At 39.7% G+C, this 22,450-nt stretch overlaps 2 protein-coding genes across 2 annotated transcripts in view; both read right to left on the bottom strand.

The window, feature by feature from the left end:
* Positions 1-2,192: 2,192 nt before the first annotated feature.
* zgc:194209 (uncharacterized protein LOC570908 homolog) lies at positions 2,193-14,704 on the bottom strand. Its single transcript, XM_037538047.1, is given in 11 exon segments — positions 2,193-2,202; positions 3,127-3,354; positions 5,888-5,936; positions 5,939-5,979; positions 9,316-9,472; positions 12,092-12,190; positions 12,635-12,658; positions 13,525-13,580; positions 14,231-14,249; positions 14,252-14,298; positions 14,640-14,704. Coding segments are annotated over 11 exon segments (795 nt in total).
* A 727-nt stretch (positions 14,705-15,431) lies between these two features.
* LOC108425374 (ras association domain-containing protein 3) overlaps positions 15,432-22,450 on the bottom strand; it is a 28,095-nt gene continuing 21,076 nt past the window's right edge. Inside the window, exons 4-5 of the mRNA XM_037541358.1 lie at positions 19,870-19,985; positions 15,432-19,159 (exon numbers count right to left, since the gene is read on the bottom strand). Coding sequence (XP_037397255.1) covers positions 19,010-19,159; positions 19,870-19,985 — 266 coding nt within the window. The 3' untranslated portion in view covers positions 15,432-19,009. The remainder of the gene's footprint in view (positions 19,160-19,869; positions 19,986-22,450) is intronic.

Here is a 22,450-nt window from a genome sequence, read left to right as displayed (position 1 = left end):
TGGCCTGTTGTGCCTAGAAGCTTTGTAAAGTGGTAATGAATTTAAGGGAGTGGGCTGTAATATTTCTAGGTTTATTTAAATTTCAGTAAGCAGCATGTTTCATGAGTTTTTAGCAGCTCAGATATGTTCACAGTGTAAGTTTCTATGTGCCACGCCTTCCCTTATATGTTCCATTCAGAAATAAGTGCTATAAATGAGCAGTGAATCATAATAAAACGTAGACCAGTTACACCAAGTCAACACCACAGGCGCAAATATTGAAGTTTCTCACAAGGCAGCAGCACAATGCTAAAATACCAACCAGCACTCGTCTCTAGGCCAGGGTCTCTTCTATGTTTGGGCAGTATCTGGATCTTGCTATGCCCCAGATCCTAGAGCTTACCCTTACTAATTTCTGCAAGCATTCCTATGGGATTCTAGTAGCAAGGTTACCACTAAGTTAATAGTGATTCACATGAACATTTTTTGGCAGTTCCAGATTAAACACAGCCATTTGAAGTTTGTAAAACATTCCATATTTCATTTGAATTATGAGGCAGACATAGTAACATACATCTTACTTTGCAGCAGTTCAGTATCTGTTCATTAACTTGTCATATAGCTGCTACTGCTGCAGTTCTATAAACTTGGCTGATACATACTGGTCAAGCTATCAGTCATACTCACAGGCTGTTATGTATCTAGAACTTCCCAAAGGCCTAGAGCAGTGGTTCCCAACCCTGGGCCTGGACAACCCCCTGCCCTGCACATTTTAGCGTTTGTCCTGCTGGTCCTGGATCCAAGTAATCAGCTGATCAGCAAGCCCTTCTTGAGCTGAAGTAGTTATGTTAAAGCAGGACAACACAAACAATATGCAGGACAGGGGGTACTCCAGGACCACATTCAGGTTAGGGTTATGGTTAGTGTTGTCTTACAAACCGGTCCCACCCACTGACAGTCAAACATGACTGGTTAAATCCTTGGCCTCATCTTCATTATGTTAGTGGTTAATTTGACACATCAGGACTTCATTTCAGCTCCTGAAGACCTAACCAATAGAAGACCTAGCTTGTCTGTATTTATTTAGATTCCACTGGGGTGGGGAGATACCACTGTTGGGCGTTTCAAGAATTTAACATAACAAAGAAATAATAGTATTACTAAAATACCTGCAGTTTAAAAACAATATGCATGATGATTATATTAAATAAAAAATAAAAGTTGCATTTTTTTTTCTTTTACAGAAATCATTGAGAGTTCCCCTCTGATCTTTAATAATAAAAAGCAAACAAAAAAAAGAAATGCATAACTAATTCTCATATGCTGGTCCTGTGCAACTTCACAGCTTTCAAATAATTAGGAGGAAGCTGCAAAAACTAAAATAAGACAATTTGTATGTGTGTCCAGAATGATGAAGGGAGTCATAGAAGATTCTATAATGACTGATAAAAGCTGTTTAACACCCAGAATAAGTTCTTCTTTCTTCAAATCCCTTGTATTTCAAAAAGTAAAAAAAAAAAAGTTAAATGAATAATTCCAGTAATTGATTTATTATTTAATAACCTCTAGTTAATCTCTAAACACTCAAAATATTGAAGGAAACATCTAAAAATACCCTTTAGAGTCTAGCACACTGTTTATTTAGATACAATAAGTAATTCTTGTATATAAAATGACAAAAATTATACTAATGTGACAGGTTATTCAAAACTTTGAATGGTAGTATATTTTTGTCAGCAGCTTTGTGCTGTTAACAAATATATCCCGGTGTACTCTGCTTCTACAGCTAATGTTCAGATCAGGATGTGTCCTGGGTTTTTTTCACCTGCTGAGATAGTGTTTTCCTCTCTGTTGGCTGTGACATACAACAGAATGCAGAATGGCAATGACATCATTTCATCCATGCCTTCAGATACTAAATTAACAAATTTTAACCTAATTGGTTAAGTAGAAAATTGTGAGTCAGACTTACTTAAAGTAATATTGCTAACATAAAGAGATCTTTTATTTGAAGGACTTTTTTATTCTGTTCTGAGTCAGCAAACAGCAATGCGGGCCTCCTTTGTTTACTGCTGTAGTGAATGGTGTGCAGTCCTGTTGATGTGAGAGATTTAGCAGAAGCGTCACTCCTCCTTGTCCTAACAAATCTCCACCCACACTGTGTTTTCTTTGCATTTTTACGCATCCCTCCCCTCCTTAACTCCCCTACAGCACTAACTGTACCTGTTTTTAAAAGCCAGAACACATTCAACATATAAGACTGTTAAAACATTTGGAATCAGTTGTTATATTCAGAAATGCTGTTATTTTGTTCAACAATAACTTACATAAAATACACTCGAATAGGCTTTACTAAGCTAGACACTAGAAGGTGTTATTTAATTCAAAGCTGTTTGGAAACAAGAATTAAATGATGATATACTGTAATTATTTATTCATAGCAAATTCTTGTCAAGTTAAAGCTGCACTGTGTATGTTTGGTGACCTCTCTGGTGAGTAATTGCAAGCAATGAGAACATTTTGGAACATTGATTAGGCTTTAGACCCGCTTCCCCAAGTGGATGGATCTGATGATTGCAAGCAGTCAAAGAGAACTCAGTCAAAACCTGTTGAACGTGTCTTCTGAAGATATGAATGAATGATCTACTATCGTCATCATCAGATTCAACATGATGTAGGTTTTGCATTTGAGACCTGAATAATACATAATACATGATAATGCATAAAGATGTATGATGTGGTGCATAAAACTCCTGTGAAATCCAACCCGACACCTCTGATTTTATTATTATATAAGGTTTTACAAGGCTTGCTTTACAATTCAGTAATGCTACTTTCAGTTTTTGTAAAATAAAAACCTTTCATAGTGCAGCTTTAACTTCTTTTAGATACAGTCACTGCTTTTCTAAGACAAGTCATTATGGATGTTAATTTTATTATAACTCTATTCCCACAGTTATACCACTTTCTCGATTATTGTAGGATCATCTACTGCTGTGCCCAACATTCTGGAGATCTTTAAACTTTTTTTTTAACAGCTTCCCACAAAATAAAAAGCTATAAAGCTGTAGAGTATCAACAACAATCTTCGTTTTCACAACAACCTGACATGGCAATGAGATATGATATAACAGCACTATCCAAAACTGAAAGAGTGAACTTTTCTCTTTATTGACCTTGACCACAAAGCGCTTGAGTGCAGGATAGGGTCCAAGCAGGTCCAAGAAAGGTGGGAACAGTCGGCCACAGAAGCAGACAGTGTTGATACCCACCAGGAAAGTGCCACGGTCATTGACCCGGATGTTGTCTGAATAACCAATCATGTTGCTCAGGGCAGTCTGTGCTGTGCCAGCTTTAGGCCCCTTCAGCCAGAATCTAAGAGAGAAGAATAGAGATGAAACGTTATTTAATCATTTCACAATGAGTGTTAATGCCTTCCATCTTTTTCTTCAAGCAATATTGTAAGAAAAAATATGTATCCACTTTATTATTGTGCCCTATGATGCACTGAGTGACTTAATTATAGACTTTCAGCAACATGCAGACATGTAAAATGCTAATAATATGCTAACATGATAGAAACATGTAAAATAAATATAAATGTCGACAGAAACTTGAACTCGAGAGAAATACTTTAGATGATTGTATTTATAACCCACAATTACTTCCACTAGTAGTCATTTAATTTCAACTTTTTAAGTCAAAACTATCCTTACATAGCACTGATTAATGTAGAAATGTATTAAGTTTAACAAAAAAGTGCTGTGATACTGCTCATTTCTGCTAGTGACCCTGGTATTCTTACAATGGTATATTAGCCCCAAACTAGCGGAGTTAACTTGGCACTGTATTGGACTTTGATGTTGGCTCTAGTTAAGTTCAACTGTCATTTCATCATCTGGTTGGATTTAATGAGCACAGATTTCAACTATAACAACTAGGCTTTCTCACGGAGTCACTATGAAGCCACACTGTCTTCTGAAACACTGAACTTTCTTGAGATATTTATGTTTGTAAGATTTTTCCAGCTGTACTTTCATCTTCACTCGGCTGTAGTGACAGCTGATTCTGGAAGTCTTAGAAACAATAAGGTGTTCAATAATATAATAAGTTATCTTAACAAGTATAACTTAACAATTTAAGAGGAAGCACACTTTCACTTTGCTAAAAACAGTGATGAATAAAACATCCCCTCTCAGCTGGATATTTCAGCCATGATCTTGAAATACAGTGATCATCTGAAAAACAAGGTAGATTAACAATTATTTACAAATGTCGGCCTAAAAGGAGGAGAGATGAAAAGGCATTACTGTTAAATGGACATTTTAGCCTTATTTGGCATGTTACTACAGTATTATATCACAGCACTATATCCCTCAGCTTCAACCCCATTACAAAATTCTAATTTTATATCATCTTCATTTTTCATTCATCACCTTTCGCTCACTACAACACCCAGCATGCATTTAGCAAATATGTCATACAACAACTGGGAATACCACTGCTAGCCTAGCCACTGAGCTACATGCTAATATACAGCCAAGGCACTGTAAATCTTACCAAGGTTGTCGCATCTTTATTATACCCACCATGCTGCCCCTTATTTACAAATAAATACATTTCAAAAAACAAAGTACAGAAAGACAGATTATGATCTATAGGTGAAGGTCATTTCTGTGGTGTAGATTTCATGAACATACATAGACAATTAGGGTGGCATGGTGGCGCAGTGGGTAACGCTGTTGTCTCACAGTGAGGAGGGCCTGTGTTCGATTCCCTGGCCCGGTGCCCGGGGTCCTCTCTGTGTGGAGTTTGCATGTTCTCCCCGTGTATGTTTGGGTTTCCTCCAGGTTCTCCAGTTTCCTACCTCAGTCCAAAGACATGCAGTCATGCCAATTGGACGTGCTAAATTGCCCCTGGGTGTGAGTGACTGTCTGTGTCTGTCTGTCTGCCCTGCGGTGGACTGGCGACCTGTCCAGGGTGTATCCTGCCTTCCGCCCGAAGACTGCTGGGATAGGCTCCAGCACACCCCTGTGACCCTGACGGAGAAGCGGCTTAGAAAATGGATGGATGGATTATTTGTAAATTATTGTATCGCGTTTAGGTGCTAGAAACCAACCACCTGGGCCGTCTCCTCTCCAATTGGACATGCTAAATTGCCCCTGGGTGTGAGTGTCTGTCTGTCTGCCCTGCGATGGACTGGCGACCTGTCTGGGGTGTGTCCTGCCTTCTGCCCGATGGCTGCTGGGATAGGCTCCAGCACCCCCCTGACGGAGAAGCTTGGAAAATGGACGGGACATACACAATTAAACCCGGAAAGAAAATTTAAGAGAAATTTTAATTGAAACATCATCAGACCAAAAATCACTGTAACATCAGATTATGGTATAAAGCTGCAGAAAAATATTGGACCAGTATTTTTTCATAGCCAAGTATGTGTAAGGCTCCTTCTTAACCACAACATCAGCACTATCAGTTGAGATCACTTACAAAATTTTCTTACAATGGATCAAACACTATTCTCTGAACAATAATCATTGCAGAAACAGGCTGCATGAAGCTAGCCTTTATTTTTGAATTAGACTAATGTCTTTTCATCTACAATTCTAAGTAATGCTCCATTATCAACCACAAGGTGGCACACTAGCACAAGTAATCTATTTGACATATCAATTGAGATAAAGTTACTATAAATTACTGCTTATTTGTATTAGACAGGTAACAGTTTGTAAATTATGCAATAAATAGAACAAATGACCACAAAGCAATTCTATCCATAAAGTCCAATGACACATCTGTCAAAGGAATTCCTTGGAGGTAGACTTTGACTCTGATTTGCCTCAGAATTTTGAAAAAAATTACTTGGCTTGCTCTCAGTGTCCCACACTGACCTCGTAATGAACATTGCCGTCTCCGCCATCTGCTACTGGAGTCTGTAAAGGACACTGTTCCATTTTAGAAATCTCCAGCGTGTTCAGAAAGCCAAAAGGGATCCCATCAACACATTGGAAAAGAGATATACAGTATCTCACAAAAGTGAGTACACCACTCACATTTCTGAAAATATTTTATTACATCTTTTCATGGGACAACATTATAGAAATGAAACTTGGATATACTGTAATGTAGACAATGTACAGCTTGTATAGCAATATAGATTTACTGTCCTCTGAAAATAACACAGCCATTAATGTCTAAATATCTGGCAACACATGTGAGTACACCTCACAATGAACATGTCCAGGTTGTGCCCAACTGTGTCGTTGTCCCTCCCTGGTGTCATGTGACTCGTTAGAGTTACAAGGTTCCAGGTGTGAATGGGCAGCAGGGCTGTTAAATTTGGTGTTTTGGGTACAATTCGCTCTTACTGGCCACTGAATATTCAGCATGGCACCTCATGGCAAAGAACTCTCTGAGGATGTGAGAAATAGAATTGTTGCTCCACAAAGATGGCCTAGGCTATAAGAAGATTGCCAACACCCTGAAACTGTGCTATAGCATGGTGGCCAAGGTCATACAGCGGTTTTCCAGGACAGGCTCCACTCCGAACAGGCCTCGCCAGGGTCGACCAAAGTTGAGTCCACATGTTCAGCGTCATATGGAAGGCCCTTCTGAAGCTGATGCACAAAAAAGCCCCTAATCAGTTTGCTTAAGACAAGCAGTCCAAGAACATGGATTACTGGAACCGTGTCCTGTGGTCTGACAAGACCAAGATAAACTTGTTTGGCTCACATGGTGTCCAGCATGTGTGGTTGCACCCTGGTGAGGAGCACCAAGACAACTGTCTCTTGCCTATAGTCAAGCATGGTGGTGGTAGCATTATGGTCTGGAGCTGCGTAAGTGCTGCCAGCACTGGGGAGCTACAGTTCATTGAGGGAAACATGAATTCCACCATGTACTGTGACATTCTGATGCAGAGCATGATCCCCTCCCTTCGGAAACTGCACCGCATGGCAGTTTTCCAACACAATAACGACCCCAAAAACTGTGGGGCATCCTCAAGCGGAAGGAGGAGGAGTGCAAGGTGTCTAACATCCACCAGCTCTGTGATGTCATCATGAAGGATTGGAAGAGGATTCCAGTAGCAACCTGTGCAGCTCTGGTGAATTCCATGCCCAAGAGGGTTAAGGCAGTGCTAGATTTACATTTACATTTACAGCATTTAGCAGACGCTCTTATCCAGAGCGACTTACAAGAACTATCTTTGCTAGTTACCAATAGGTTAGAGAAAAAGACAGTCCTGAGCTCAGATACTGCTAGAAACAAAAGTCACTGTAGACACCAAGAGAAAAAGGAACAGAGTTGAGCACAGAACTCTGTTCCATGCAGTGCCATGCAATACAATACAATAAACTACAATAAACAGTGCATTCAACAATAAAGTAAACTACAAAACACAGTGCAATACAATATGTACACGTGGAGCACAATATATTGCAAACAATACTTAATTCAATGCTCATTTAAGTGCTGTGTAAAGAGATGAGTCTTCAGTCTGCGTTTGAAGACAGCAAGAGACTCTGCTGTTTGGACAGCCAGGGGGAGTTCATCCCACCACTTGGGTGCCAGTACAGAGAATAGTCTCGATGCTTGTCTTCCACGCACCTTGAATGATGCCTGGTCAAGCCGAGCTGTACTCGAAGCTCAAAGGGCTCGTGGTACAGTTCAAGATTTCACCATTGCCATCAAGTAGGTAGGGGCTGGTCTGATGCGTGCAGCTACAGGAAGCCAGTGAAGGGAGCACAGCAGTGGGGTGACATGGCTGAACTTGGGGAGCCGTGCTGCTGCATTCTGGATGAGTTGCAGAGGCTTGATGGCTTGCATGGGAAGACCAGCCAAGACTGAGTTGCAATAGTCAAGCCTTGAGATGACAAGAGACTGCACTAGCACCTGGGCGGCCTCTTGGGTGGGGAAGGGTCGGATCTTACCGATAATAATGGTGGTCACACAAAATATTGACACTGAGCAAATTTGGACCTGTTCACTGGGAGGTGTACTCACTTGTGTTGGCAGGTATTTAGACATTAATGGCTGTGTGTTGAGTTTTTTTTCAGAGGACAGTAAATCTATACTACTATACAAGCTGTACACTCACTGCCTTAAGTTATATCCAAGTTTCATTTCTGTAGTACTGTCCCATGAAAAGATACAATAAAATATTTGCAGAAATGTGAGGGGTGTACTCACTTTTGTGAGATACTGTATCAATGTTATGATGTCACGTTGCTACTCTATTGATCATCACATACACATGCTGACTTATTATCAGGGTCAGGTATTTTTACAAATATGTACATAATTCAATCAATGAAGCTCAAACATATTTATTTAGAGTTCTTTGGTGTGAAATGGTTCATCATCAAGAAGCCTACTGACTCTGATTTCTTTAAAGTGTCGATGGTAGGAACCACAGGTCATGATGTCCACAATGCAAATAGCCATATTTGCTATGCAAAACCACCAGTGAACCAACATGTGTCATCTTTTATCTAATGCTGATCATGGTGATGACGACGAATAGCATAAAAGTTCTATAGGGGACTATTTGCCTCCCGCATGTACCTTGCCGCCATGAGTGGATTTTTTAAAAATATGCTTTGCACCAAAACTTTGAGCTTGTCTTAAAACTGTTAAAAAACACTGTCTCAGGCATTAGGCAGAGTATTCATAATGACTTTATATAATAACTCTTTGTGAGGGAGGCATTTCTGTGTTTTAGATGCATTAAACTCTTCAAATGTTCGGTTCCTATCACAATCACTGTGAACAACTCTGACCAGGGAAGTCTCTCTAAAATGGAGCATTTCACATTAAACCACTCTGACCAACTTTGTTTACATCTCAACCAATTAATGAACCATAAATCAGTGGAATTCCCCTTAAAATGTTCTTACATAGGTAAATCAGTAGAAATATTTTGCCTATGGGTAGCTTCAGCAACTGCCCACTGGCTTCTATTTTAAATGTGTTTTCAGTCAGTATGTTTACTGTTCTTTTCTAAGTAAACATGAAGCAAGTCAAAAGTATTGCTTGTGCTAAATGACTATATGCTACAGATGCAGCAGATATAGAATAGGTGGAAAACTACTGGAGGATTCTTTTAATCTTTTCTCCTGAGGGCAAATTATGATGTTCATGTGGTTTTATGTGTTTAAAACAGTCAGGATTCATGTTGCCATTTCCCAGCATCTCTAGTTTAATCTTAGAATTAAACTGGTTTTGTTGCTGTGTCTTTAAGACCTGTATATGTCTTCTTTCAAAAAGTAATCTGGGCTGAAAAACCTCTTTTAACTTCAGTGTGAATGTGTTCATACTCAATAGACCTTTGAAGCTTAAGCACCTTTTTTGCTGGAATGTAGCAGGGTCTTCTCTCCTGCCAAGGGGTCCACCTTAAACAGGCCGAGGTATGAGTCGGCCACTATAAGTTGGCCATGGCTGTCCAGGCGCAGCCCATGTGGGCATCCACACACAGGCTCATAATCTGTGCTGGTGTCTGCGAGGTCAGAAATGCAAATAAGCAGAGATGAGGAACTCAGTAAGCACAAGGCACTCAATGAACTGAAGACGAAATTATATCTTGAACCAGATATAACCAGATGTGCTGGTTGCAGAGGTGTTTCTAGGCATTTGCTATGGTGTCTGAGTTGGTTGCAAAGGTGTTGCTAGGCAATCACTAGCTTTTCCCAGGTCATAGCTAAGGTGTTGCTAAGCAGTTTGTCCAAGGTGGCTGCTAAAGTGTTGTTAGGCAGCTGCAATGGGTTCCTATGTGGTTGCTAGGTGTTGATATGGTATCCCAGGTGATCGATAAGGAGTTGTTAGGGAGCTTCTATGGTGTTGCAGTCAGTTGCTGACATGTTTCTAAGTGGTTGCTATGGTGTCCCAGGTGGTTGCTACGATGTTGCTAGGTGGCGACTATGGTGTCCAAAGTGGTTGCTAAGGTGTTGCTAGGCAGTTACTATGGTTTCCCAGGGTGGTTACTAAGGTGTTGCTAGGCAGTTGCTATGGTATCCAAGGTGATTGATAAGGGGGTGTGTGGTGTGTAGTGAGTGTGGTGTGCATTTGGTTTGTGATATTGATGTAAGAACAGTGTCCAAAACACTGTTTCTACTGTGTGTTTACTGACTGTGGTGAAATAAAGTTTGTAGCATTATCATACAGTACATATAGTGTGAAAACGTTTTAGTCCCCTGAGCTCTTGTCTATGGAAAAAAGAATGTGTTTGAAAGAATACTGTAAGAATTGTATACATTGTATTGCTTCTAAAAGCACAAGCAAACTTTTCTGATATAAGTTCTATGTTTGGGCCAGGTTTGGTGCCTCTAGGTGTACAACTGTAGGATGAAAAATGTTCAGCATGGAATAATAGTAAGATATTAATAATAAGAAATATTAAAAAAGAACAAGAAGATTAAAAATAACAGTAAATTGACTTTTCCAAGCCAATTTAATAAAAGACTTCAATGATTATTTTGTTGCTGATATAATAATCATTCTGATCAATCAAGCAGGGCTGGCTCTAGCATTATTTCACAGGCTTAGTATACTTGTACCTGCTTGCTCATTCTCTAAGCTGCACTTAAAAACAAAATTTACATTTTATATTTAACCACCATTTGAGTATGTTTATTACTATAGTTAAAAAATATATATACAAATAACCAAATATATATCCAAGAGGTGTTCTGTGGCAACAAAACAGACCATTTAATCAACATTTCAGTCCACACCAAGTGTGGTGTCTTACATCTGACGCATCAATGCATCATGTATCCTGATGCATTTTACATGTCTATTTTATATCGTTCTAAACTGTATAGAAATAATTATGTGATCTTGTTGCCCTGCAGCTCTTGAGCTGTACTAACAGCAAGAGGGCTGCTCTTCTCTGATGACAATAATCGTAAAAAATGTGTGATTGTGATTTTGTCCTATTAAACAGATCTGCTGTTTGTGCTGTGTTGTCTAAACCTGCCATAAAACTCTTAAATTAGAAAAGGAGAAAATAGAGCTGATGTTTCCACCGGAAGTGGCTTTGTGACAGAGCTCAGATAATGATCATTGTACTATAATTACCTATTTGAGATGATTCATCAAACTTGTTGTGCATTTTCTTCCTACCGTCCAAAAATTTAAAGTACTTCCATGTGTGATTCCTGAGGCAGCTCAGCTCTATTAGCTTTCATAGTAACAAAGAGTGTTTCAGTGGTTGCAGAATTTTTAAACATTTTATTATTTCCAAATATTAACATTAACTTTTCAATCTGAAGCAGGGCTTCCCAAAGTGTGGCCTGCCTGGCCAACATATGCCTGTGAGGACATTTGATTTGGCCTAGCAAAGTGGTACCCTAACCCTCACCCAACAACTTATTTTCTATTATAAAATTGTACTTTTGCTGTATTTTAGCCCCCCAAGACAAAGAATTTGGGAACTAAAGACTAATCGAAAGGCTTCTGCTTATGAAATTTATTCAAAATCACTTGTTCAAAAGCTTCTGAATACTAAACAGATAAATAATCGTAACAAATACTGATTATTCAAATTGTCTAATTATTCAGGCCAGCTGTACAATCGAGCAACATGAACTATTTATAAGCTCACTGACCAATTTTGTCACTTTCAAAATGGTCAAAATGCTGAGGACCAAACCGAAGCTTAAAGGACTCAATGACGTCTACTGTAAGTAGGTTTTCTGTACAGGGCAATGCCGCATAAAATACACATGTGCCAGATAGAGATTAGGCTGAAAAATGCTTAAGTATTCCTTTCAGCTGTAGTGAAGACATCTCCACTGCAGTCTTCTCTGAACCACCAAGCCTTTCACAGAACAAGTGGATCTTTGTGAATCACATGGCCATGTCTAATGCACTCTGGCAGGAAGACAAAGGGACTGTTTGAGATTTAAGACACTCGTTCAGCTCATACACTTTTATCCAGGATCCTGGATACATGATCTGATGACAAAAGGAGGAGTGCAGCACACAAAAAGCTGGCTAATCCCACTGCTGGATTCATTTGTTTTTGTGTGAGATCTCCATGAAAAAGAACAGATGTAAGCTTTGTGTTTAAAGGGTTTGTAAGACCCGAGTGCTGCTTGTTGGCAACAATTCTCACCACAGTCTGAAAGATTCTGGCCTATCTGAGTGATGAAAGTGAGCATATCGTTGGTGATCCTCCAAAGCTTCCCATCAACTGTGCCTGTGTACACATTCCCTGGCGAGAGGGTTACTTACTTTCAGGACTTTCAATTTCTTACTTAAGTGCATGCAGAAGAACTGTGGGAAAATGAACAAGTCAGTTCACCTCAAAACAAGACACTATGAAAGAGTGGATATATATGGCCACAGTATAGTGCTGCATTCATGTGGCTTTCATGTTCAACAGTAGTGGGTTACTTAATAATACATGCATTCTGATAAAGCCACACACATATCTGTAACCATATGCACTGTTGAAAAAATGTACTTTAGGGTCAGATTTGAGCAAATAAAATGCAATTAATCATGATTAACCACACAAATTAATGTTTGATCACAAGTCATTGTTTTAATGATTTGACAGCCTTATAATTACACTTGGTGTAGTCCTGAAAGTCTAAATTCTGGGCAGATATTATTCCACACCTGTGATAAACCCAGTCACACACACAGCAATTACCATTCTGGTCTGCTGTGAAAGACTCTGGTCAGTATTTCAGATCTCTTTGGCCATGTACAGCACTAGTTAAACATTAGGACACACCTACTCAAGAGGGTTCTCATTATTTGAACTATTTTCCATGTTTTAGAATAACAGACATGATACAGTAACACATATGGAATCAAACTTGGACCAAAATGTCTTCAACAAATCAAAATTTCCTCTATTTCAGACTCACCAAAGTAGCCTCTGTTCTCTTGATCTGTCTTTGTATACACTTTTAGTGTTCTCTCAAGCAGTTTCATGGGATATGGCAGCATTAGTAGCCAGGATATGGCAGCAAAAAGCCCTTGGCTTTTTACATATTTTGTTACATTGCAACCTGTATTTAAATGTTTTTTTATTCATTTTTTATTTTATTTTATACAATTCGTATGTGATGCATCTGCACGAAATAGTCTAAGTTGGTGAATTGAAATGAGAAAAATAGATATAAAATAAATCTTTGAAAATAAAAAAACTGAAAATTGGCATGTGCATATGTATTCACCCCCTTTGCTATGAAGCCCCTAAAAGATTCTGGTGCAACCGATTACCTTCAGAAATCAAATGCTTAGTGAAATGAAGTCCACCTGTGTGCAACCTAAGTGTCACATGATCTGTCAGTATATACACACCTTTTCTGAAAGGCCCCAGAGGCTGCAACACCATTAAGCAAGAGGCACCACTAACCAAACAACACCATGAAGACCAAGGAGATCTCCAAACAAGTCAGGGACAAATTTGTTGAGAAGTACAAGTCATGGTTGGGTTATAAAAAAATTTTCAAATCTCTGATGATACCCCTGAGCACCATCAAATCCAAAAACTTGGTACCACAACAAATCTGCCAAGAGAGAGCCGCCCACCAAAACTCTCAGACCGGGCAAGGAGGGCATTAATCAGAGAGGTAACCCTGAAGGAGCTGCAGAGTTCCCAAGCAGAGACTGGAGTATCTGTCCATACGACCACAATAAGCTGTACACTCCATAGAGCTGGGCTTACAGACAAACATAGGAAGGCTCGTTTTGAGTTTTCCAAAAGGCATGTGGGAGACTCGGCAAAAGTATGCAGGAACTTCTCGGCCACCAAGGAAGGCACTATGTCTGGTGCAAAACCAACACGTATCACCCCTAAGAACACCACCCCCACAGTGAAACACGGTGGTGGCAGCATCATGCTGTGGGGATGTTTTTTAGCAGCAGGGACTGGGAAACCGGTCCGAGTCGAAGGGAAGATGGATGGTGCTAAATACAGGGTTATTCTTGAACAAAACCTGTTTCGTTCTGTCAGTGATTTGAGACTGGGACGGAGGTTTACCTTCCAACAGGACAATGACCCAAAGCATACTGCTAAAGCAACACTCGAGTGGTTTAAGGGGAAGCATGTAAATTGGAATGGCTCAGTCAAAGCCCACACCTTAATCCAACTGAGAATCTGTGGTCAGACTTGAAGATTGGTGTTCACCAGAGGAAACCATCTAATTTGAAGGAGCTGGAGCAGATTTGTCTTGAGGAATGGGCAAAAATCCCAGTGGCAATACTTTCGCAAGACAATGTATTTCACATGACTTACATGAATGGCTCAGGTTCAATGGTGAAGGAATAAAATAGACACCAACAGTAACAGCCAGTAAAAACAACCTTCACAGCCTGCTTCCCAGTCATGAAGAAACAGTGAAAACACTGTGTGTGTGAGAGAGAGAGAGAGAGAGAGAGAGAGAGAGAGAGAGAGAGAGAGAGAGAGAGAGAGAGAGAGAGAGAGAGAGAGAGAGAGAGAGAGAGAGAGAGAGAGAGAGAGAGAGAGAGAGAGAGAGAGAGAGAGCGCTGATCTCTGAAGCAGTTCCCATATGACGTAAAGCTAAAGAGCCTCACACTTTTACTCCAGCATTTCATTTCGTGCTGTACACTCACAACACATCCGTGTGCAGCCGAAACAAGCCCAGAAAGTCCGATTTTAAAGCCACCGATCAGATTTTCAGTACCTACACGACTGTAGAAGCGAACGTTTAATCCGAGCTGTGGAAACTTCAGCGTCTCTGGGCGCCATGAAGCACAGAGCGGATCCAAACCAGCAGGGGGCGCTGTGGAGAGGGAGCGGACTGAACGGACAGGCTTTGATTTCTCCCTTATTGTTGTACTTTTATCATCATTTGACATCATTTCTATAATATTTTATATTAGTGTATTTATATTTTTCCATAATGTTTAAATTTTTATTACTTCCACAGACAAAATATACAGAATACTTATCTCTATAGGTACTTCATCATTCCATATTTTTGTTATACATAAATCACTTGCATTATTTCTGAATTCAGTCCATTTTTAAAAGCATATACTTGTTTCTTTGGTTTAAGTAACTCTAGAGGCCGCACAACAACAAATATTTCTCATGGTTTTATACTGTTTGTCAGCTCTGCTGTCATTGACACTACAAACATCTGACACGGATGACTCCACAGTAAAGACGCTATTACAGCAGATGACCAACAGGTGTCACCACGTCACCACAATTATGCTTCAACAGACACCGCATCGCAAAACATGCAGTACTCACAGAAACATGGAATATGAAAGGCTAGAATGAAAACATCTGAAGTTATAAAAGGTCTGATGGTGGGTAAATTTGAGCAGTGAGTAGTGCACAATCATGTTTCAGCCTGAATGAACAGCTGGACAGCTGTCTGCATTCATGTCTTTTACCTATAAATGCATGTTAAATCATGCAATCAGAAACAGTTTACACACAAAAAAACAAGCAACGACACAAATGAGAATTTGTGAAACAATTTCAACTTTATTCAATGAAACCAAAAACGCCTCGATTGGTAACAACTTTATGCTGAAACAGTTCCTACAAAAATAAACCTGTATCAGCCAACATCACAACCAACATCATATGCTGCTTGTGGTGACAGTATTCTGTTCTTTTTGCAAGTCCACTTCACAGTACTGACCCCTCTGAGCCATTTACCAAATCCCAGAACATCTCTGAACTGATCAGACTTCTGCTTTTTGGATCGGACGAAATCCTCAAATGTCCAAAGAAAGACCCGACATTTCAGGATTTAGGCTCAAATCCAAACTGGCCCTGAGGTCTTCTTTAAACGCAATGTTAAGTAAGTAGACTCCAAAACGTTCTAGCACAGTCTGTAGGGCAAACCTGCAAATCATGGAACAAAGCCACACTGAGATTTGTATGTGAACAGTTTTTGGCAAATTGAGAGTATGTAGGTCAAGAACACCTTTCAGTACGGTAAGTCACGTGCTGCTAAACAACCATTTTAACAACACTGGCCAGTGATGTCCTTCACAGCCAAAAAGAATATGCATGGATTAATATAATGCATGCATTTATATATGAAATTCCTTTAGTAGTATTCACACATACCCACAGCCTTTAACGTAAGCTCGAAGAACATGCTAAGAAAACGTGATGCAGTTGGAACGTTCACAGTCTTGCTCTACAAATGGGCTATGGAAGCTTTTTGCTCTTAAAATTTTTTTTTTTTTAATTCCACAGAACATGCCAAAGCCTTCACTGAATAAAATATAGTTACTGTTATACAATTATGAAAGATAATAAGCATTCAAAGCAGACAAAAATAAAAGATTATCCCTGATTACAATGTAAAGTGCCCAAAACTCTTTTTAACTTGTTTAAATCCTTACTGTTGCCCTGTGTGACCCTCAGTCATAAGCTAATAATACTGAAGATACAGAGCGATGGGACCGTCACTATTAATGGCTTATTGATTCAAAACTCCTGCAACAGTTACATGTTTAATTTTAAATCATATTCAACCCAGTGTTTACAAGTCAATGTTGCCACGGTGAAGCTTTCTAACAGGCTAGATATAGATTAACCTAAGTTTAGACAAGGTGTACACACTCTTTGCACCAGGCAAGATTTCTAAATTTTAAATTAAATTATACTTTTTTTTCATTAGATCTTTGTTTAAACAGAAAAGAAATACAACAAAATAGTAAAAGAAAATAAATTGTGTCACCTTTGACATAGATGAGCTATAGGACTCCAAAGTAAAGACGCTATTACAGCAGATGAGCATAAGGTGTCCCCACATCACCACAATTATACTTCAATGGACAATGCAACACAAACTATAATGCAGTACCCATCAGAAAACCATCATGCAGTACTAGCAGAAACATAAAATATGTATACATATTAAAGAAATCAACCACTGATACACAAGTATCATTTAACAAACTTAACATGATGTAAATGTTAACCTTAACAACATAGCATAGCTCAATGACCGACCGTCTGCTCTTAAGACACTTCTTTTGCTGAAATCTGCATAGATGACTAGGTACTACAGTATATTTAACAGCATCTGAAAGAGCAATACAGGTATATCATACAATGTGTCTGTCCACATCAAGAATATTAACTGGAAAGGTTGGTAAGGTTGATGGTGCTTGCATACAGGAGGATATTTTATGGTAGCAGGATTTCTCATTATAGCTAGATAACAAAGGAAAAATCCAGTGATTTTCAGTCTAATGCCTGTCTGTGCATGTGCAGTGTGCAGTTACCACAGACAGTAATTTCAATTAGTTCAGCTGAATAGAAAGCCTACTGACTCAAAACACACATATAATGGAAGTCAATGGGCAGTTGCTTCATCACCTTCTATTTTAACATCTTAAATCTCTGGCTAACTGAAAAAGTCCTGCTTTGTGAAAATCCTCCATGGTGTTCTATATATATATATATATATAGAATATGATGCTTCATATCCTAAATGGCAAGCACACATGTACAGTACTGAAAAGACAGCTCTTGAACAGCTGCAGCTGAAATGTAGGCCTAATGGCAGAGTGGCCCAACCCCATTTCCTCAGCCTACACCTTAAACAGTGGGGCACAGATCCTCCAGCAAATGACTACACAGCCAACCTTCTCTCTCTTTAATGCCTTTTTAGAACTACACTGATTACGTCCTTCCCTAAAGCCAGTGCCTAACACCACTGGCTTTGTTCCTAATGCTCATCTCTCTTAAAGGCTCTGATCACGAGAGGATATTTAACTTAATGACCCGCAATGGAAGTAGTCTGTCATTTGTTTAAAAGGGATGGCAGTCACTAACAAAGACAAGTCCAGCTCTGTAGAACAGCAGAAGTCAGCTCCAACACAGGCTGCGCCCTAATTCAGTTTGTTCCTACATCAACGTATGACGGTTCCTCTAAATGCGTTTCAACTTCCTCTAAACCAATAAGCAAACTTCCTGCAATCGTTTCTGCTCCAGTGACAATGTACCCTACTCCATCGTGTTCTCTCTGAATTCTGCAGACCTCCAAACAGCTTCAGTCCTAAAGTCTGATCAACATACTTCTGATACTTTCTACTGCCAAGCACTTCTTTTAGTAGGCATTTCTATTATATTTACTATCAGTGACTAGGCCTTTGTCTTCACATCCTGTCTTCCTTCTTCACAGTTTTCCTAACAGTCTCAAATTACTTGAGACACTACATGTCCAATATTCCTTTTGGATCTCCATCACTGCAATCTTCCACTGACAGACAAATAGTGCATCAAAGCCAGCTATTTAGTCTGACACGTCACATGGAAAAATTTAACCAAACCAGTGATACTAACACTGACAGTGGAGCCTCTCTATTCCTCTGTTCCTGCTCATACTTTCTGATCTAGAACAAACTTTACTGCAACTAAACAGACATTTAGCCATTTACCCATGTCAACTTGGTCTCAGGACAGTAGTTAAGGCCATATCCCACCAGAAAAAAAAAAAAAAAAATCAGCCACAGCCTTGCCAACCATTTACGCCACCTTCATTTACTCTTTGGTACGGGAGCACTGCGAGTGAACAGTACCTACAATTACTGCCAAAACCTCCATTCATTCGGCCATTAATTTGGATTGTTGCTATGCCTCTTTAAAATAAGACTCGTTTTTAAAAAAGTAAAGATTAAAAAAAAAAAAAGAACAAAAGCTTCACCCACATAAATTAAAAACAATGAACAAAAATATGTACAAACCATAGTATCCACCAATTAAATAAAATAATCAGACAGATCAGATTCTCAGGCTTGCATCGTTCACAAGTTCAAGAGGTAACTAAACAGAAAAAAATACAACCACAGATACTAAAAAAACAAAACTAAAAACAATCTTTGAAGGAGAGAGCGCACGAGAGGGCAGAGTTGAGAATATGGCACTAAGAGTGCGTTCTGAGAAAGCATGTAGAATCCTGTTTTTAAGAGAGGTCCTCCACTTCACTCTCTGTGCCTCCAGAGGGAGTATTCCTGGAGTCCTCTAAAGCAGTTCTCTCTCTCTCTCTCTCTCTCTCTCTCAGCGTGAGAGATGTTAGTCAGGGCTGCCCGCTGCTCGGATCGCTTCCTCCAGCTTTTCTCGATAGGTGTTGTAGCGCGTGGTTATGACACGAACCTGATCTTGCTCTTCCTTATCCAGGATACGAAGGAAGTTGTGTAGCTCTGGGACAGAGAACGCATCCCACTGGAGAAAGAGGGAACAGAGTATAGATCAGTAGCCTGCACAATGTTCTTACAAATGACACAACCATCTAGAGGCTTTTTAATCATTCTTTGATAGTCTTTTTCAGCACACAATTACATTTTAGCATGTTTGTAATGGACTGGCAAAGTACTTCCCATGTGTTTTCAGACATAATCACTGAGGCTACTACGCTAACTTAGGTGACTAAAGCTTCAGCCTCAAGGCTCCAAAGATATTGTACTGCAATAGTACTCGCATTGGCAAATCTAATTACATAGTCAGTCCCATAACTTGTCTTAAGGGATAAACCGATATGGCAAATGTAGGGCAATGCCAATTTCCAATATTTTTAATGTGCGCATCTGCTGCCAATACATGAACATTTATAAAATGCAGAAACTGGGACTACATCTACCTGGATTAGCATTACAGAGACATAACACTGACCTCCATAGGGTTACAAATTATAATGAATAAAATAAATAAGCAATGCCTGAACAACATCAAATATTGATCTGCCATCAATATTTGCAATATTCCCAATTTTTATTTATTTTTATGTTAACTGAATATTTGTTCATTTTGCTAAACTGCCTATGTACAAAATATGTACTTAACCAACTGAACCACTAGTCAGCATCATCATGAGAAGTATCATGTAACCAAGTCATTACAACATACATTTCCACAGCACAATTTTGACATCTCACCATGACTTCTCCAGTCTGCTGCTCTCTCAGTACAAAGCTGAGTGTGTCTGTGTTGGGCCCTGCCAGAAGACGCAGCAGCAGAGGGTGCTCTCTTTCTGCCAGCTTACAAATACAGACTGCAAAGGACACATACAAACACCCATTAAACGTAATCAAACCTGAAACACTGAGAGCACATTCACACTACTACACTGATAAGGAACACTGGTAGTATATTGACTCATTTAGTCAACAAAGCACGAAATACTGAAAGAAAACTTGTTGAAACAGTCAATGTGCCTGCAAAGCTTATAACACACAACCAGCCTCTGTGACACATAATGTGGGAATATGCTTCTATTCTAATGACACGATTACATCAAACTTCATCAGAAACTCTATCAGACACTTGTGTAACATCTGACTCATATGTTCCAAGAAATTTTGTAAAAAAAAATAAGCACTGGCTCACTTGATTCAATAAATCTTAGTTAAGAAACTAAGGTGTGCCAGCAGCTGGTTATACAATATCCAGGGCAGCGGTGGAATAGTTTATGAAAGACCAAGCAAAATGCTATTAAAGCCCTTGAGAATTATCCAGAAACGTGAGAGCCACATATATTTAAAGAAGTATTACATCAAGTGCTATCAATCCTCACCGGGATCATCACTGAGCTTATCCAAAGTGCTTTTCTAAAAGTTGTGCCCAGGCACTGTCTTCTCCTCTTGCAGTGAACCCCTTAATCTCTAGGATTATTATTCTATTATTTAATACAATTGTACCCAGTGATTATTTTTTTCTTATGAAACTATTATGCAATGTAAAGTTAATGATTTCAATACAGTATCAAAGAAAACAAAAAAACAAAATGTTCAAAATAACAAATTAAAACTACCACTGATACAGCCATAGGCTTCTTCCAACAGACTCTTGTGTGCCATCTTTCATGGAAACCACTGTTAATCAAAACTAAGCATGAGATCCTTCTATCAGGGTAAAATGGGAGGGGCAAGAAGACTTATGCAATGCATCCTTTTTCCCCCAAAGCTGCTTGGCATAACAGGCGTTATGAAAGTTCTGTTTGATGACTTATTTAACCAGTCTGTGCAGTATATAATTACTAAAAAAATCACGTCTTTGATCTCACATTAGAAAATCATATCAAAATGGAAAATGCATATTGCTCCAACCTTAATGTAAGGAATGTAGCTGCAGGACTGCCAATAGCTCTTAAAAAGGTTTAAAGAATACTCCACTGATTTTCAATTTCATCTGTAGCACACATTAAGTTACCACTGACAATAACTGATGCATTTCCCTGTACTCAGAAAGTTCATTTTGACTCAAAACAAACAAAAAAGCAGCTGCTTCAGCCCAGACACTAGGTTGGAAAAACGCTGACATATTCCTATAAAAGGTCAAAGGCACAGGGGGTAGCTGTTGTGTCTCCAGCACCATGTTTTGGATGTGTTATGATTTCCATGTTGCCCTGCTCCTGTGATGTGGGAACATGAGCACCCCTCTTTTCTCTGTAATGAGCTATGCAGCAGGACTTTATCAGCATTTAATAGTTATCACTCTCCACAAAGCTGCTCAGGAGGTCTAGACGGGCCATTTAATTAGGAAAGCTCAGAGCCCCCACACCACATTTAATATGGGGTGGGGCACACACACTCGCTTCGGGGATAACAGGCATGTTACCCATATACTATAAGCCACTTTCTCTTTGCTTGGACTGTAGCAAATTGGGGATTTCACTCAGCAGTGCGACGTGGCGCTCTGTCTCTCTCCCGTCTCGGTGGGAGAAAACCATCCAAAACATCCAGACAGCAGTGTCAGCACCTTCTTCCTCTCTGGCAACACCTCGTAAGCTCAAGCTCCCCCTTCACTCAGTTCAGTTTACCTCAAGAACATAATCTCTCCACATGCTCTGACGCACCAAGACAAACCATTCATCTACTCTGAGCAGAATCCACACAAGACATCCGGCTGTACTCAGCAAGAGCAGAAGACAGAGAATCAGCTCTGCATGAGATCTGAGTATCTCTCAGTGCTCAAGAAGCAGTGATAATAAACGAAACCAAACTATTTCTTTGAATCTACTCAGAGCAAAACTGTAGCAGCACTGCAGGACTGTAGTAGCACTGCTCTGTCCAAGTAGCCTCAGTGCATTCCAGCTCCAAGCTGAAAAGGCAGGTACTTAATTGCTGGTCCATATGTGCAGTCTGGCATCCTGCTGAGTCTATGACGTAAGAGGGGCTTCCAGCAGCCAAAGATCTGAGCCATGTGTGAGGGAAGATAGCTGGAATGGCCCCTTGTGGAGGGCGGAGACATTTCCAATGCAGATCTCCACTGGATCAGGAAAAATACCAACCTACACAGCAGTGTGCAAGCCTATGTGTGAAGAGCTGAGATTGTAAAACCAGGCCAGGCAGTGTTTGGTGTGTGTACGCATGGAGATCCCTGTTTGGTGATGTGTGCTTGTGGGGAAAGAGGTTAACTGGCATTGGCCACTGTACCAGCTGTCAACAGGCTGGCATGGAAAACAACTGGTCTGCCTGAGTGTATGACTGTGTATTAATCCGAGTGCACTGGAACTGG

The sequence above is a fragment of the Pygocentrus nattereri genome, chromosome 1, assembly GCF_015220715.1.
Source record: "Pygocentrus nattereri isolate fPygNat1 chromosome 1, fPygNat1.pri, whole genome shotgun sequence".
Classification (NCBI taxonomy): Eukaryota; Metazoa; Chordata; class Actinopteri; order Characiformes; family Serrasalmidae; genus Pygocentrus; species Pygocentrus nattereri.
Note: the sequence above shows the minus strand (reverse complement) of the source record. Positions and strands in the feature narration are given on the sequence as shown.